At 35.0% G+C, this 17,517-nt stretch overlaps 1 protein-coding gene across 1 annotated transcript; it reads left to right on the forward strand.

Moving 5' to 3' along the window:
• Positions 8,687–16,082, forward strand: LOC109835501 (protein FAR1-RELATED SEQUENCE 5-like). The gene is made up of 3 exons (XM_020403477.1): positions 8,687–9,225; positions 9,342–9,854; positions 15,908–16,082. The coding sequence occupies exons 1-3, from the start codon at positions 8,687–8,689 to the stop codon at positions 16,080–16,082; spliced, it is 1,227 nt and encodes a 408-aa protein (XP_020259066.1).

Below are 17,517 nucleotides of genomic sequence, written 5' to 3' on the forward strand. Positions count from 1 at the left end.
TTGTGGGACAACCAGGGTCCTTATATTTCAACGGCATGGGTTTCGAAAAGATTTCACTGAGGTTGGCAGCTAAGAAGACTTTCTTGGGAACATTGGTGGTTCTTTTCTTAGTGCATAAGTCCTTCAAGAACTTTGCATAAGAGGGAATTTGTTCGATTGCATCTAGGAGAGGGATGTTAATCTTGACCTATTTAAACGTTTCTAGGATTTTCTCAACCTGCGGGGAGTTTTTCCTAGGTTTGAGTCTATCTGGAAAGGGGGCAAAGGGCCTATACCTATCTATATCAGGCTCAATCTCAAGTTTAGCATTTTGATCATCGGAAGGAATTGCTTCATCGGAAGGAGTGTTTTGAATGGGAGAAGGGGTTTGATCCCGTGGCATTCTAACCTGATTGTCTATTTGTTTTCCTGATCACAGTGTGTGTACTACATTCACATGAGCTGGATGGTTTGAACTGGATCCATAGTCTTTAGGGTTTGCAACAGGTTGACTTAAAAATTTTCCTTTTTCTCTCTCACTTATGGCAGCGGCTAGTTGCCCAAGTTGGGTTTCTAACCGGGCTATGGCTTGTGTGTTCGAGTTGAGTACTTGGCCGGTGGTTTGCATGAATGAATTTAGAGTGGTGGATAATTGGGTCAACATATTTGTAGTATGTGTAGAAGCTTTGATCATAGCTTCTAAACCCTTTTCTAAGACACTCAAACGTTTGTCATGATCGGAATTTGTAGGCTGTTGAGGATGAGGATGTTGGTTTGGAAAAGGTGGGTTAGAAAAATTGTTCGGTGCATTGAATGGGACAGTGTTTCCCCTAAGGAATTGTTGGTTCGACGCGGGAATGAAGTTTTGCTTTCCATGAGAATTTCCTTGGTTCCAAGCAAAATTGGGATGATTTCTCCAACCTGAATTGTAGGTTGGAGAAAATGGATCATTTCTAGGGCGCTGAAATACAACGTTCATCTGTTCTAAAGCGTGATTGTTTCCTAGAAGAGGACATTCCTCTGAAACGTGGGTAGGGGACTGACAGTTATGACATCCCGGGGCAGAAATGTGATTGATTTGAGTCGGAGCTCGTTCCTTAACTTCTAAGGCTTCTAACCTCCGCATAATCGTCGTCATCTTCGCTTCAGAAGCAATGTTTGACTCCAGGGAAAGACCACTTGACTTAGATTTGGGAACTGATGAAACCCTATCATCACAGTGTTCCCACTGCATTGTTTTCTCGGATAAACTCTCTAAAAATTCCCAAGCTTCATCTGCATTTTTTCTCATAAAATCTCCCTAACACATCGATTCTAAAGATGTTTTTGAAGAATAGTCCAATCCTTCATATATGACTTGGCACAATCGTCATTTTTCTAGACCGTGATGAGGACATTGGATTAAAAGATCTTTAAATCGGTCAAAGTATTTCCAGAATGGCTCTCCCGGGACAATTTTGAAATTCTGAATGCTGTTCCTAAGCTTTACCGTTTTGTAAATAGGAAAAAATTTCTTGAGAAAAACGGTGACAAATTCCTTCCAAGTTGAGATGGAATTTGTCGGTAAGCTGTACAACCATTTTTTAGCTTTGTCCTTAAGGGAAAATGGAATAAATATGAGCTTAATTGCATCTTAGGTTAATTCTCTCATTTTAATCATAATACACACTTCCTCAAATTTCGAGATAAAAATATATCCATATTCTGTTTCATTACCTAGAAATTTAGGAAGCATGTTTATAAAATACGGTCTAAGCTTGAAATTTGCTCCATTTACTTCGGGGAGCCTTATGCAAGATTGAATTGCATTTCTGGTGGGGTAACACATATCCTGAAGAACGGGCTGATTTGTCATTTCTTGGATTGGTTCAACACGGATTAAGCGATGAAAATTATCCCGAACCCAAAATTGCATACACCAAAACAATTTTTTTTAAAGAAAGAAAGAAAATTAGTTTTTTTTAAAGGAAAGAAAGAAAGAAAATTAGTTTTTTTATTTATGAGAAGATAAAGAAAAAGAAAAATCCTAACTAAAACAAATCAAGGCAATCACTTTTCAATCAACTCTAACTCTAGGGTTTAGCCTAACTCCACTAGACCAGCTCCTAACCAAAAACTCCTACAGTGAAAAGATCAAAGTTTTACATCAATTAAGTACCTCTTTCCTTGCGGAGCGCTTTACGCAACCCCTAAACCTTGCCTTAGACACCAACTATTCTGAGAAAACTTAAACCGTTCACTTAAGGATTTCTTATTCCTTATTGAGCTCGAATCCTTAGGGGCCAATGTCTAATGAGTTTTAGAAGGCTTGGATTTGTGAAGTGAGGAATTAGTAATTTATGGGCTAAGGAAAGGATGATAAAATCCCTTACCTTATCTTGATTGGGGTTTTGCCCTTAAGAATGTTTTAAGTGTGTGCCAAATCAAGTGCTACAATCACTTTGGTGAATTCCTACACTATATAAAATGCAACCCTAGAAATTAAAAGCGACTAAAAAAGATGATAAAAAGAAAATCTTTATATATTTTTTAATTATGGTCAACAACAATCAAATGTTAGAAGGGGGAAAATTATTGGATTTTATTATCTTGTTAGTTAATATCTAAGTGAAAGATGGATTTTATTATGGTCAACAAAAATAAAATCTTTTTGTTTTTTTTTTAAATCTTAATTGTCTCTAATTGTGAAGCTAACTAAAGAGGGTGGAATTGAAAACTAGAAAGAAGACTTACCCGAAAGCAATGCTCCAAATTCTTGATCTTCAATCCAAGATTTTCAAGCTCCAAGTGGTTCCTTCACAAGAAAAATACACAAGTTAAAGAACCAAATTAATAAAATCCTATTTTAGCACCTTCCACGGTAACGACGCCAAAAACTTGATGCGGCATAATTATGTACCAAAATTGTAAGTGCACAATTTATCAAGTTATAGTATAAACTTGATGCGGCATAATTATGTACCAAAATTGTAAGTGCACAATTTATCAAGTTATAGTATAAAAAAATATCGATCCCACGAGGAAGGTGATTTTAAGAGATTATTAGAAATGGGTCTTATGTTTTGTACGCGACAATTAGAAATAAAGAATAAGTGTGAATATGATGAGTGATTTTTGTGAATATATGCAAAAGATAATAAATTGAATTTTAGAGGAGAGAAAGAAGAATTAAGGAATAAATGAAATCTCAAGGCAAGAAAGATGAATGAATAAAATCAAGAAATAAAACCAAGAATGAAAAGAAAATTTAAGAAAGTCAAGATGGAGGATTTAAAAAAGGTAAGAAATCTAGAATATAATCCACTAACCAATTTCAATTACAAAATACAAACTATTCTCTTTTTATCATATTTCAACTTAGATTTATTAAGCATAGATTATCAAACCATTTAAGGAAAGTGTAACCTATCAAATTATCATCTAAGTCAAAATTACTATTCATGATAAGAACAACAACATTATAATAATCCTAGAATTCATAAGCATAACCTATCAAACCATTTAAGGAAAGCATAGATTATCAAATTTTTCTTCTACCGATTAGTTCTCTAGTTGATTATCCTAAACATAAACATTTTAAGTGCAAGAGAATAATTCATACAATATAAAGGAAATTAGACTAGTTTCATACAATTCTAAGATTCCTACAAGAATTAAATTCACATCTTAAAAAATAAAAACAAGAAAAAGAAGACTAATTACAAAATTAAAAAAAAAATCTAAACTATGAACAAGAAATAAATCTAATTACAAAGAAAATAAAAATCTAAACTACAAAATAAATTGCAAAAATTAAATATAAGAAAATAAATCTATTCTACAAATTAAAGTGCAAAAAGAAATAAAAAGACAAGAAAATAAATCTACACTACAAGCATGAATTTAAATCTAACTAATAAGCAATAATAAAGAAATTACTAAAAAGAAATAAAAGAGAAAAGAAATGCAAACCTTTAATTTGCTCTTCATCTCCATCATCATCATTCAACAAAGAGGAGAAAGAACAAATTTAAAGAGGAGAAAAATTATTTTTATTAATTGTAACTAAAGTTACAATTTTTGGAAGGTCTTCTCAATTAAGAATAGCCCTCCTCTCCAAAAGGAGTTATAAAATTTTTTACACGCTTAACCCCTCACTCTCTACCCCTATTTATAGTAATCATCAATAAATATGAGCTATTGGATTTGTCTTGAGCCCCAAGAAAAGCAATCTCCACATTTGAATTTGCTTTTTATTCCAACATAGGAGGACCATATGATTTATTTGATTTTTAAAAGAAATTCAAATCTAATTGCAGCAGTCCGGTCCAATCTAATGCAGCACAGTCCATTCATTTATCGGCCCATTCATGTTAAAAGCCATATCTGCAGCAGCCCATTCACTCACATTTCATTTGATTTTCAAGTAAAGTCCGGTCTCCAAAATGAAATTCCACGTCTCAGCAGCAAATAAGTTTTTTGGCATTTGATCATCTCAAGTCCGGTCTCCAATCTTGAGAAAACATTCAGCAGGTCCGGCCCATTGTGTGATTTTCAAAATTAAAAGCTAATTCAGCAGGTCCGACCCAATGCATATGATGAAAATAAACACTGCAGCAATCAATTCTTTGGCCCATGAAGAGTTCGGTCCATGAAGATTGCACACAATGATTCATTTGATTTTCAAATGAAAATCCAATGCAGCACCGGTCAATGAAAATTCAACTCTCCAGCAGCCTTGTAGGGATTTGTTGATGGCTTTGGGCCTTGAGCTTGTGCTGGCTTCTTTTGGAAATTTTGGGATATTTGGGCTTTTGACCCTTGAAAATTCAAATATTTCATTTGGCTTCTTGAAATTCTCTTATTTCTTCATTTACTTAAGGGCCTTTGTTGAGAGATGAGATTTTTAGGATTTATTCTTCATTAACCTGTAATTAAAGATAAAAGCAATTATTAGTGGTATATTTATTCATATAAAATAGATAATGATGGTATAAAATTGTAATAAAATGTGATTATCATCAATGCATGTGTTAAAATATGAATCTAAGCATGATATGCGGTTTTTCATAAGATTCAATTTATTATTGGTCACAACATCATTAATAATAGAAGTGGAGCATGTATGATTATTCTTAAAAGAAACAAATTCATTTCTAATGCATTCTACTTCTAGCATGACATCTTTATTAGCATAAGTTAAGCTAGAAATGGATGAAGCCAAATTTTTATTTTCCAATTTTAACATATCATTAATTTCTTTAAGAGCAACATTTTCTTGAGAAATGATATCAAAATTGGAGGCTAGCTTCTCATGATTGGATTTTAAACTAACATGCTTGCTTTTGAGATCAATAAAATTATTTGCAATTTAGTGTAGGCATGTGATAATTTCTCATATGCACAAGAGAGTTCATCAATAGATAAATCATTATCGGAATCGGAATCGCTTACTACACAAGAATTATCCTATTGTGGCCGTGTGCATGATGCTCCACATAACTTGAAGAAGAATCCTCCAAAGCTTGTTGGATTACCTCCAAGTCCTCTTGATGTGCTTCAATAAATTTTCAAAGTTTGTAAGCACTATCAAAATAAACAAATTTGTTAGAAAAGGATGAGTCAAAAACATTAAGCAATAATTCTAACAAAAGATTGTTCATTGTAAACATTTATTATCATGATAGCTCCACTTGGATATCTCTAAAGTGGGCACAATATAAGCACAATCAATAACTTCCCATAAGTCGATATTTCTAGATTCAGCAAATAGTTTAAATCTAGAAGCTCATTGTGCATAGGGAAAATTAATGAATTTAGGAGCAACATTTGATTCATATCCTAAACGAAATACATTTATATTCATGATTCTAGATTCAACATTTGATTCAAGGTTTTTATTAGAATCTCCTTAGCCTAAAAACTAAAAATCTATTTATTGCACTAAATGCCATTAAAGAGTGCAATAAATGTCATTATTATACTGAGTGCAATAAATAGGGGCAACAAACAACCAATGAATCCAGATTCACTGGATTGAATCCAGATTCACTCCAGCGAATCCAGTTTTACCTCACATAACTGAATCTGGATTCACTGCAGTGAATCGAGATTCACTCTAGTGAGTGAATTTGGATTCACTATAGTGAATCTAGATTCACATTCACTGCAGTGAATCGAGATTCACTCTAGTGAGTGAATTTGGATTCACTATAGTGAATCTAGATTCACTCATATATAGGGTGAGGATTTCCAGTTGAAAAAACAAAGACACGTATGAGTGAATCTCGATTCACTTCAGTGAATCTCGATTCACTTCAGTGAATCCAGATTCAGTTATGTGAGGTGTTTGTTTTTGAAGAATAATGACATTTATTGCAGTGAATCCAGATTCAGTTATGTGAGGTGTTTGTTTTTTGAAGAATAATGGCATTTATTGCACTCTTTAATGGCAAACAAATTTATTGCACTCTTTAATAATGGCATTTATTATCATAATTGAATCTGGATTCACCGCAGTATAAGCTCTAATCTCAACTATTGGATGAGATAGATCCAATGACCCACAATGGTTTTTAGTTTTTAGGCTAAGGAGGTTTTTATTAGAACCTCACCCTATATATATATATATATATAAGTTTTATATACAGTTTTAAACAACTTAATTTTTTGAGTAAAATCAAGAATCTTTAGAAATGATTTTCATGAACTCTTTTAATTTTTATATGGTTATGTGTATGCTTTTATCATATAAAAATGGGCAAAATGACCAGATTGGTATAATTTCTTGAGACTTGGTGACAAGTTGGTATATTTTTTTTAAGTTTTGTCAGATTGGTATAAATTTTTAACTCCGGCGCCATATTGGCCTTAAGTTTGGCCGGAGTTACTGTTCCGACCAGTGTTGATGGGATTTTTTGTATAAAACTCCCTTATAAAAAACTTATCCTGCTCCTAACCCCCTCCCCCTCCTCCTCCTCCTCTTCCTCCTCCTCATCCTCTTCCTCTCTCCTCTTCCTCGCTCTCTTCTTCATCTCAACCCAATCCCAGCCCCCAGAAACACCCCCGGTCTACAACGGCATCGAGTTATCCTACTCCATCACCGATCGCAAGCAAATCCATCCTCTTCTCAAGGACCCCAAAGCCCAGCCCAACTCCTTCAAAGCCACGGCCACCGTCCAAAACAACGGCCTCGCCGAGCTCAAAGCTTGGTCCCTCCTTATCCAAGTCCAGCACCAAGAGCTCATCGTCTCCGCCAATGGTGCTGTCCTCAACAACAACTCCCCGTTCCCCTTCAACACCTCGGACTCCGATGGCCTCGCCTCGTTCTCGGGCTTCCCGAGCCCAGATCTCAAAACCCCCATAGAGACCGCTGGAGATTTGACCCAGATTCAGGCACAGATCGACCTCGTCGGGACTTTCTTCGGGTCACCTCTACCCGCTTACCCGTTGCCCAAATCGATATCTCTCGACGACCCTTTATACATCTGCCCATCACCGAAGTTGGGTTTCAATTCGAGCAGTTCGCCAATTGGAGTAGTCGCGAATGTTTGGGAGCAGGATGAGGAGGATTGCCGTCCGCGTCTCTGCCACGAACCCCAGCCACAACTCCGCCTCCTCCTCCTCCGTCATTAACGATGAGATTTTATCAATCCCTCTCTGAACTCAGGTAAGGATCACACCCCAATTTTAGTTCGATGAACTGATTTTTTTCTTTTTGAGCCTTGATGTTTAAGTTTTGTTTTGAAAGGAGAAATGAAACTTTTGGCTTAATTATGTAATTAGAACTGATGCTCGTCGCCCTGGTTTCGTATGAACGAGCATGAATGTTACTATGGATAACCTAAAATTCTGAATTCGGCATTTTGATTAAGCCCCTGAGCTTTAATTTGGGGACATTTTATCCCCTGCTTTAATTGTACTGTTGGTGTCTATTTGCAGAACTTACTTATCTTTTCATTATACAATTTTTTTATTTTATTAGTTTTCCTATTATTTTATGTTTCATATTGCCTCCATTTTTTTCATTTCTCTAAAAATTCTGGAGTGTTTGGCAGTGGACTGCATTTTGTTGAAGGAAAAACCATATTTTTTTGGGGTCAAAGTTGATGTTCATAGCTAAACTACCGCTTCATGTATATATGTTACAACCTGACAGGTTAAATTTATAGGTCAATTACAATTTTTAGTGAGAAATGGAAAACTTGGACACTGAAGCTAATGAAGTAAACTTGGACGATGATGATTTGATATATACTCCTCAAGTATCAGATGAGTTGCTAATGAAGTAAACTTGGACGATGATGATTTGATATATACTCCTCAAGTATCAGATGAGTTGAGGCCATAAAAGAGGCAAGAATTTGACACAATAGATGATGTTGTGACATTCTACAATGCTTATGCTAAAGCAGCTGGGTTTAGTATAAGGTCTTGGACTACTCAAAAAGAACCGGGAAGTGGTGAAATAAGAAGAAAGGAGTATGTTTGTTTTAAACAAGGAAAATCTCTAAGAATCGCGGATGTTGGAAAGAAAAGACGTCAAGGAAGCTTAGCTGAGGATTGTCCTGCCAAAATTGCAGTTTTAAAATCAAACTCTAAAAAATATATTGTTACTGTTTTTAATGAGGAGCACAGCCACCCGCTATCAACACTATCAAAGGTTCATCTTTTAAGGTCTCATCGTAACGTTTTAGCCGCAACAAAGTCTTTAACTAAACAGTTCTCCATGGTGAATATACCTCAGCATCAACAATTTAGTTTTCTTGGAGTATACTCTGGAGGTATAGAAAATATTAGGTGCACTCAAAAAGATTTGTATAATCATGGAAGGGATATACGTGCTGATATGAAGGGGCATGATGGTGAAATGTTTTATGAGTATTTAAAATTGAAACAAGAAAAGAATCCCTCGTTTACTTTTCAAATTGAGGCCGATGAGGAACAAAAGATTACTCGTTGTTTTTGGTCCAATGCAAGTTCAAGGCGGGCTTACAATTTTTTCGGTGATGTTGTAATCTTTGATACTACGTATAACACTAATCGTTATAGCCTGATATTTGCACCAATAATGGGGGTTAACAATCATGGTCAAACAATTATTTTTGCTTGTGGATTTTTGAATCATGAGAGCAATGATGATTTTGTATGGTTATTTAATCAATTTTTGGAAAATATGTCTGGTGGTGCCCCGAAGATGATTATTACCGATCAAGATCCAGCTATGACTAAGGCATTCCCTCAAGTTCTTCCAAATACTTTTCACAGGTATTATAGTTTGTATATATTATTGATAATTTTCGAATCGTGAGCACTATCATCGGTTTTTTTCTATCTACTCATCTCATTTGGAAGTATAACACTTTATTTAATTCTTTTGACAGGTATTGTAGCCGGCATATATTAATGAAGTTTTCTGAGAAAATTGATGCAGTGAAGTATAGTATTTATAAGAGTGAGTTCTCGGCTTGCATTTGGAAATCGGAGACTCCTCAAGAATTTAATTTACAATGGGAAAGTCTGATTAAGAAAAGTGGATTAGAAGGAAACAAGTGGTTGCAAGAACAATATGAATTACGGTCAAGATGGATTCCTGCATATGTTAATCACGTTTTCTCAGTTGACATGTCAAGTAGTCAACGAGCAGAAAGTGGACATGCATTTTTCAAGAAATTCGTTTTGAAGAATAATTCATTGGTGGATTTTATGATACAGTTTGGTAGGGGACTAGTGCACCAACGTCATGAGGAGTTGATGGCCGATCACAAAGATGTAATTGAGAAACCTAAACTTAGAATAAATCACGATTTTTTGGAGCAAATGGTTGATATTTACATGAATGAGATATATTACAAGTTTGAGGCTAAAGTGTGTGACAGCTTTAACTACAAGTTGCAGTTTGTTAGGGCAATCATCATGTTTATCAAATTCAAAGAAAGAAGCTCGCAACAAGTAAAATCCACGAAATCATTTACGACAAGGACTTGGATTTGGTTTCTTGTAGTTGTAAAAAGTTCGAAAGCGCTGGAATCTCATGTACGCACATTATCTCATATTTAATGAAATTTGATGCTGAAATATTACCCGATAAATACATATTAAAGAGGTAGACTAAGTCTACAAAATCGGGGACAGTGGATGATGATAAAGGCATGCAGATATTCCCTGACACTTCTTATCTTTTAACGAGCAGTCAATTTATCCAATCGTCTTTGGATTTAGTTGACGCAAGGCCCTAGTATGTGAAGAAACAAGGACGATGTTTACAAATGGATTGTGTAGCATTAATGAGCAAATTGTCCAATTTCTTAGTAGCCGCATGGCTGTAATGAGCTTCACTAAGAAAGGTAATTTAATAGGTAGTAATATAATAGGTGATGGTTTTAGTGTGCATAGTTCTTGTACTTTTCAAAGTAGTTTTAATGAACCCGATCAATGTGAAGTTGGGGGATCTCGAGATCGAGCTCGAGGGAGATCGGTCATGATCGGCGGAGTTGGGGGTAGTCGGTGTAGGATGAGTTGGGGGAAGGCGGCAGGAGGAGGGGGGGGAAGTCGCTGAGGAGGGGGAAGTCGACGGAGTTGGGGAAGTTTACTTAGAGATCTGTCGAGGGAGTATCGGGAGGATTGAGGGAGCTCGACGGTGTTCACTTAGAGATGGGGGTGACGTTAGGAGGGAGGCAGAGTTGGTGAATTCGTCGAAGTTGCCGGATTTGGGGCAGCTCGAGAGAGGAGCTCGAGAGTCACGGCGTCAGACCAATTTTGGGGCTTGATGGAGGAGGAGGGCTAGGATTTTTTGGAGAGAGAGAGAGAGAGAGAGAGAGAGAGGGTCATGAGATGACTGTTGCTTTGGTTTTTTTGCAAAAAAAACACCCAACTTGGTTGGGAATATGCGTACGAACTTGTGCGTATGAGAAACGCATTCATGTATATATATTCTATATATATATATATATATATATATATATTTATATATAATAATTAATATATATATTATATATATATATATATATATATATATATAATATATATATTATATATATATATATGTATGTATAGTTGATCTTATGTCAACTTAAGTGGATGCCACCAAACTTTTTAGGCCACTCATTTATATATATAAAAATTCTCTTCATATCTTCATGATCCCTAGGCACATCAATGGGTACCAAACACAAATTTTGTGCTTGGTAGTGATATGCACAATTCCCTACTTATTCAAATTGGGACCACATTCACTGGGTTAAGGAGTGCATGAGGATATGCAACCATTTGAATGAGTAGAGAAGATTATACCACCTCACTACAAGCACAACTTATATATATTATATATAATATATATAGAGAAGAGAGCAATATGGGGTATGCTTGCGTACCTAAGCCAAAAGTTGTGCTTAGTAGTGATGTGTCACATCCCCTCCACTCATTAAAATATGGGACCACATTCACATGGGTAGTGAGTGGATGAGGAATGTGACACATCACTACCAAGCCCAAAATTTGTGCTTGGTACAAGCATACCCATTTTTCTCATATATATATATATATATTATATATATATATATATATATATATATATATTATATATATATTATATATATAATATATATATATATATATATATATTTTTATTATTAACATAAGAGTTAATCTGTATGTTTACTTAAAGTAGATGTCACCACACGTTTTAGTCACTCTTTATATATATTTAATATTATATATATATAATAATATATATATATATATATATATATATATATATATTACATGTGATACAAAAGAGTTAAATTAATTATTTTGTTCATTGTATCAAAAAATATAAGATTAGACTTTTTGATCATCAAAATTATCCTAAAATCCATAATCTAAGAATTAAAACTATTGTAATAATATGACTAATATGTATTTGGATATTCGGATACGACCGAATATTGCAATACAAAACCATATCCGTAACCATATCATATCGGTTATATGTTTGAGTAGCCATGTTTGCATCCTAACGGATACAATTATAGATATTTTCTCGGATACATATATGATTTAGCACCCCTAGTTGTTAAGCTCATTCTGACTGGCTTGTTGCTACCTTTTACAAGTGCAACACTCATGGAGTGGTTATAATTTTACATTTTTGTACAAGCATTTTTATCTTAGGTAGCTTAGTGTTTTCGCTTTTTGTTGAGATCGAGTTAGGCTACCCTAAAGGGGCTGACTATGATTGCATCTAAAAGTAGTTATTTTTAAAAAGCTAGTCAGCTAAATAAGTGAAGGTAAATAACCAAGCAAGCAATCAAACACAAAACACAACGCTTTACATAGTTCGGTAAGTTGCCTACATCCATAGACTTCACCCCTATGAAAATCGATCCACTATCTGAAAAATTACCAAACTCCCAAGTTGAGTGGAGCTCTTACATTGGATCCTTCCCGTTCCCATAATAGTATAAAGGAAATACAGCTCTCATATACTCTCACACTCAATCTCTCCTTGACTGAGAATTTTAATTAGGTCACTTCACATTGATCTCTAGACTTACAAATCAAATTGAGTTGAAAAAGTACTAAGAAAATACATCCTTAAACAATTGAGATGATCTTTAATAGATGGTGTCGATGTCACTATGAAAATTCTCTTTGAGTTGTAGCATGGACATCATTTACAAATCACCAAGAGAACAAAAAAGAAAGCTCCAATGAGTTTCTCCAATGAAAAATCCTAGCTTCTATAATCTTTTCTCTCTTTCAATCTCTCCATATAATCTCTGTAGCCTTCTAATATAATTAGGAAACCTACCCTTAAAGTCCTTGACTAGTTATACAAACACTAGTACAGATCTAACCTTCCTAGATGGCTACAACTATCTAGAGTAGAGCAACAAACCGTCTATGATGCGTATTCTAGATGGTTGTTCGTATAGGATGCACCGTCAGGGATAAATTCGTCTAGGATAATACATCGCAGACGGCAATGTCGTCTATAATAGTCTTCGTAGATGGATATGCATCATCGACAGCTACATCACCTTGGATGGTGAACAACATCTTAGACGGCGTCGCCATCGTGGATGTTTTTAAACATCCTTGAAGGCTAAACTGTTGAGGAAGTATCCTAGAAGGCTAGGCCGTCTTTGATGTTGCCAAACATCAATAACGCGTATAGCCATCTTGGATACCATCAAACGCGACTATGCCATTGAGGGTACTTGAAAACATCCTAAAAGGCAGACCCGTCTAGGATGGTATCCTAGACGGTTTTCCCACCATCCTAGACGGGTATGCCCATCTAGGATAAAATACATGCGTTTCCAGCAAAGATTATGCATTTCCTCTACCTCACTTTTGACTTGTAACAACACAGTCCAGCACAATATCAAATATTTTCAAATCCACCACCAATATCAAATATTTTTAACATCCACAAAAAATATCAAATATTTCAATATCCACCACAATCACATTTCCATCCAACAATATCCACATCCAACACAATATCGAACAATTTCAAATTTCACATCCCGCATTTTTACAACACAATCCAATAACTAACAAAATTTTGAAATAACTATCGCACAATGTATCATCACTTGAACTATTATCTCACACATAGTTTTAAAACCCAACGAATCCATCATACACACATAGATAATTAGTCATGGTGTGATAAATCCATCATAGTCATAATAAACATGATACAAGCAATGTTTAAGGTTCCTACGGATAATGTAATGTCTCACACACACAAGATAGATAATATAGAAAATAAACAGTTAGATACTGAGCTCCACCTCCTCTTCCTAATTATCTTCGCCAGCTGGGTGCCTATCATTCATACCACTATTGCTCCCCACAGCATCTGCAAAAGGTTACGTATTAGTAGATTCACAGAATATTCATGAATGGTTCAAAGAATAAAGGTTTTGGGATTTATAGAATGAATTTTTTAATGTTTTTCTAACAAACACAAAAGTGTTCAATTTGTCGATTTGCTGTTGAACTTGTACAATAGCAAACCTTTAACAGCTATTACTGTGATTGTATATATAGCATATACTTGTAAGATAAGTACTTACACTAAATTAACTTTAGAGATTTGACTGATCAGATCAATTAGCTATTAAAAAATATGCAAGTTAAGTCCAATTGGATTTTTACTTTTTTTCAGCTAGCATACTGCATTAACGTAGTTACACCAAAAAGTAGATAAGCATTGCCATGTAAGCATGAATAATCCATAAAAGAAAGATTGAAAAATCAAGAAAGTGAAAGGTTCGAATAACTACATAAAAAACAAGCTAACGCAAGTGAAAGGTCCGTAGAGATGTAAGATTTGTATTTTGCCACGTGCACCATGACGAAGGCTTATGTAAACATACCCGTGCACCAGTCTACATAAATCCGGATCCCAAGCTAAACTGAGGTATAATCTTCATAAATAACAACCACTAACCGTGATTGAGGCAAAATGGAGAATAGATTCGTCGTCACCTGGTGGTAGAGTGTCGGATCAATCTTATCAACCAAATAACATGCGACACGATTAATGAGATCCAAGTCTGGAGATACAACAGGTGGTTGCACAAATAAAGGTGGTACTGATGTCTGTGTCATGGGTTCTATCAAAGTTGAATGTGCTGCCATAGATGCTATGGAGGATGACGTGTAATGGCACCGTCAAGCACCAAACCCCCCGTAATGGATATATTTCCTGTAATAGTCGTGACAATCCTGTCATTGTCCTCCATAATTAGATTGTATGGGTCTAGATTAACTTCCACTTCACCTTGCGTCACTTGTAGTATTGTCCGGGTTGTCTCCATGTTAAAGCTCTCCTAAAATCATAACAAAATACAATATCAATACAAAGAGAATGTAAATAATAGAGAAATGCATGATTCAATTTATTAAATAATAATTAAATTATAACATTGTACAAACTTCTTGAGTTTTTTTAAACACAGATTTTCAAATATATGGATTAATTAGCTGAACAAGGACCCAATCTACAATGTTAATCACCAACCAATGACAATTCAAGCTAAAATTCAGATTCAGCCTCGATTTAATTCAAGTTTCTAGTTGTTATTATTTAAGATTCAATAGCTAAGGGCTAAGTTGAGACTAATTTGACTATACAAAATCTGAATATATAGCTGCCTCATAACTCATAGCCCTAATTTGACTTCACAACAGATTAGCATCAATTATCAGCTAGTCTAATATTCAACTTTGTTAACTAGCCCAACCAAAGTTAGATAGCAATTAGCTAGAATAATTAATGGAATGAATGATTGAAAGAAGTAATAAGATTTTAGGGACTAAATAGCAATTTCATATGTGGAATAGAATCATTACCACAAGCTTGACTGCTTGAGGTTGCCCTTCTTCTTGGCTTCCTTATCATATATATGTACTCTTGAAGGTAACATAAGCAACCTTCACAGATTCAATGACTGGCATGAAGGCTTTGCATGAAGGCTTTGTTTGTGAAATTACAAAGCTACTAGAAGTGGTTGTAATAAATATTTAAAGAACACTAAACTTTAAATATTCTCTACCATAGATCGGCAATATTGACCCTCAATAGTAGCATACAATCATGAACTCATGTGGTGGTCGTACTTGCAGCATAACGGATTAGCATGTCCATTGAAAGTTGTTGTCTGAAGAAAAAAAATTTAGAAATACATATAATAAAAGTACAATGTTAAAATTGACAGAACTAAAATCTTACTTCCGCTACCTTAGTGTCCCAGTAGATGAGAAGCACTGTGAAATGAAATTGATCCACCCTAGGATCGAGAAGATAAATCCTTTGTCAATCATATGCATATTTCTTGTTTACATTATGCTTCAGTTAATGTCTCCAATGTTTGAATATAGCTGGAACCTTCCCATCGAGTACAAAAACATAGTTCCATCACTCACTAACTATTTCCAAATATGATGTCAGATCTGATGTACATGTCGGCGAGATCGACTCAGGAATGGCAAACTTTGACGATGAGAAGAAGCGGCGACGAACTTCTACTACTAGAGTCGGCGATGAGAAGAAGTGGAGATCTTTGACAACTTCGACGAGGGCAAGACCTTCGACGAACTTTATTGACAAGCGGAGAGGGCTATAGTGAGAATAGTGGGCGAAAAGGCTAGGGTAAAAGCATGTATGGTAAAAAGATAAAATCTCAGGTGAAAAAACAGTGGGTGATTTTTGAAGGTCCGCTAAAATTTCATTTCACATCCTAGATGACTTAGCCATCTAGGATAGTGGTACCCATACTTTTTAAAAAGATAAGCCATCTAGAATAACATCCTAGACGGATTTGTCGTCTAGGATACATGTATACTAATAGATGATTATTTTTAGACGGTTTAAATCCGTCTATGATAAATCATCCTAGACGGATATTTGGCTGTCTAGGACGTGCCGTCTACAATGGTCTAATCTCCACCAGTGAAAAGAACGACTCAAATTAGATCTTGAAAAATCTAATGAAGTCTATTAGAATAAGTCGACCAGCCTATTGCTCAAGTTGTTCAGCCGGGTGGTCATGGTCTATCCGTCTGATAACAAATTTTAGCCCCTTCTGACATTATTTCGAAAAGTCTATTTTCTGTCTAGTAGCTTTCAGCAACTTGCTCGAAGCTTCCAGCTGGCTGCTTTTTGTATCAACCTGTGAATGTATGTTTCATCTTATAGAGCGCATAGATAGATTTTTGAAAATATACTATAATAGCGATTCTTATAACTGAGTTAAAAGTTGTAGCCTATGCAAGTTCTCAATACTCTATGTGTGTGTGTTATCAGCCTGCTAGTTAAAAATTCAGCCTCTAAATCCCGTTTTGTTTGCTTCTTTAGATTTTTAACAAAGAGACGGACATAGCATATACTTTTTTTTGAGAGACGGACATAGCATATACTCAAAATTAATTTTAGATTCTAATATTTTTTAGGATTAACTGTGAACTTATGTAACCTGCACACTTCATCTCGAAAACACCATCAATATATATATGAACATTTTTTATTAATCAAACCGAGTTGATTATGTGATCAACATCCAACACGTTACACACCATGTTTCCATCTGAAAGTAGGTCATTAATTCATTTTAGATTGTTGGACTCTCTCCGGTTGCGCGACAATCTGATAACTCATCGAATGTTTCCTATCATTTGAAAGATTCCTATATGAATCTTGTTATTGAGTCATATGCATATCTGTGTAAAATAGTATCTATTTTGGCTTATATCTGTGGATTTGGATCCTCTCCGCTATCAACAAAATAGTAGAATATCACTACATTAACAATAGCATTCGATTTACATAGCGGACGGTTAAATTCATTTCATATTTAATACTCAGCATACCTTCATGAATTGGATTATTTTTATAATTTACACCCAAAGATAAATAATAATTATCCACTCAACAATTGTGATATCTTAGTGATCTCTCTACTGCTTTTCATATAAAGTGGGGAAAATCCAAGCTATATGTCTAAGCTAATATATGACTAGTGCTGGAAAACCATACAAACAAGTTTACTTAGACACTGTTTA

This window comes from Asparagus officinalis, chromosome 1 (assembly GCF_001876935.1).
Source record: "Asparagus officinalis chromosome 1, Aspof.V1, whole genome shotgun sequence".
In the NCBI taxonomy this organism is placed as follows: Eukaryota; Viridiplantae; Streptophyta; class Magnoliopsida; order Asparagales; family Asparagaceae; genus Asparagus; species Asparagus officinalis.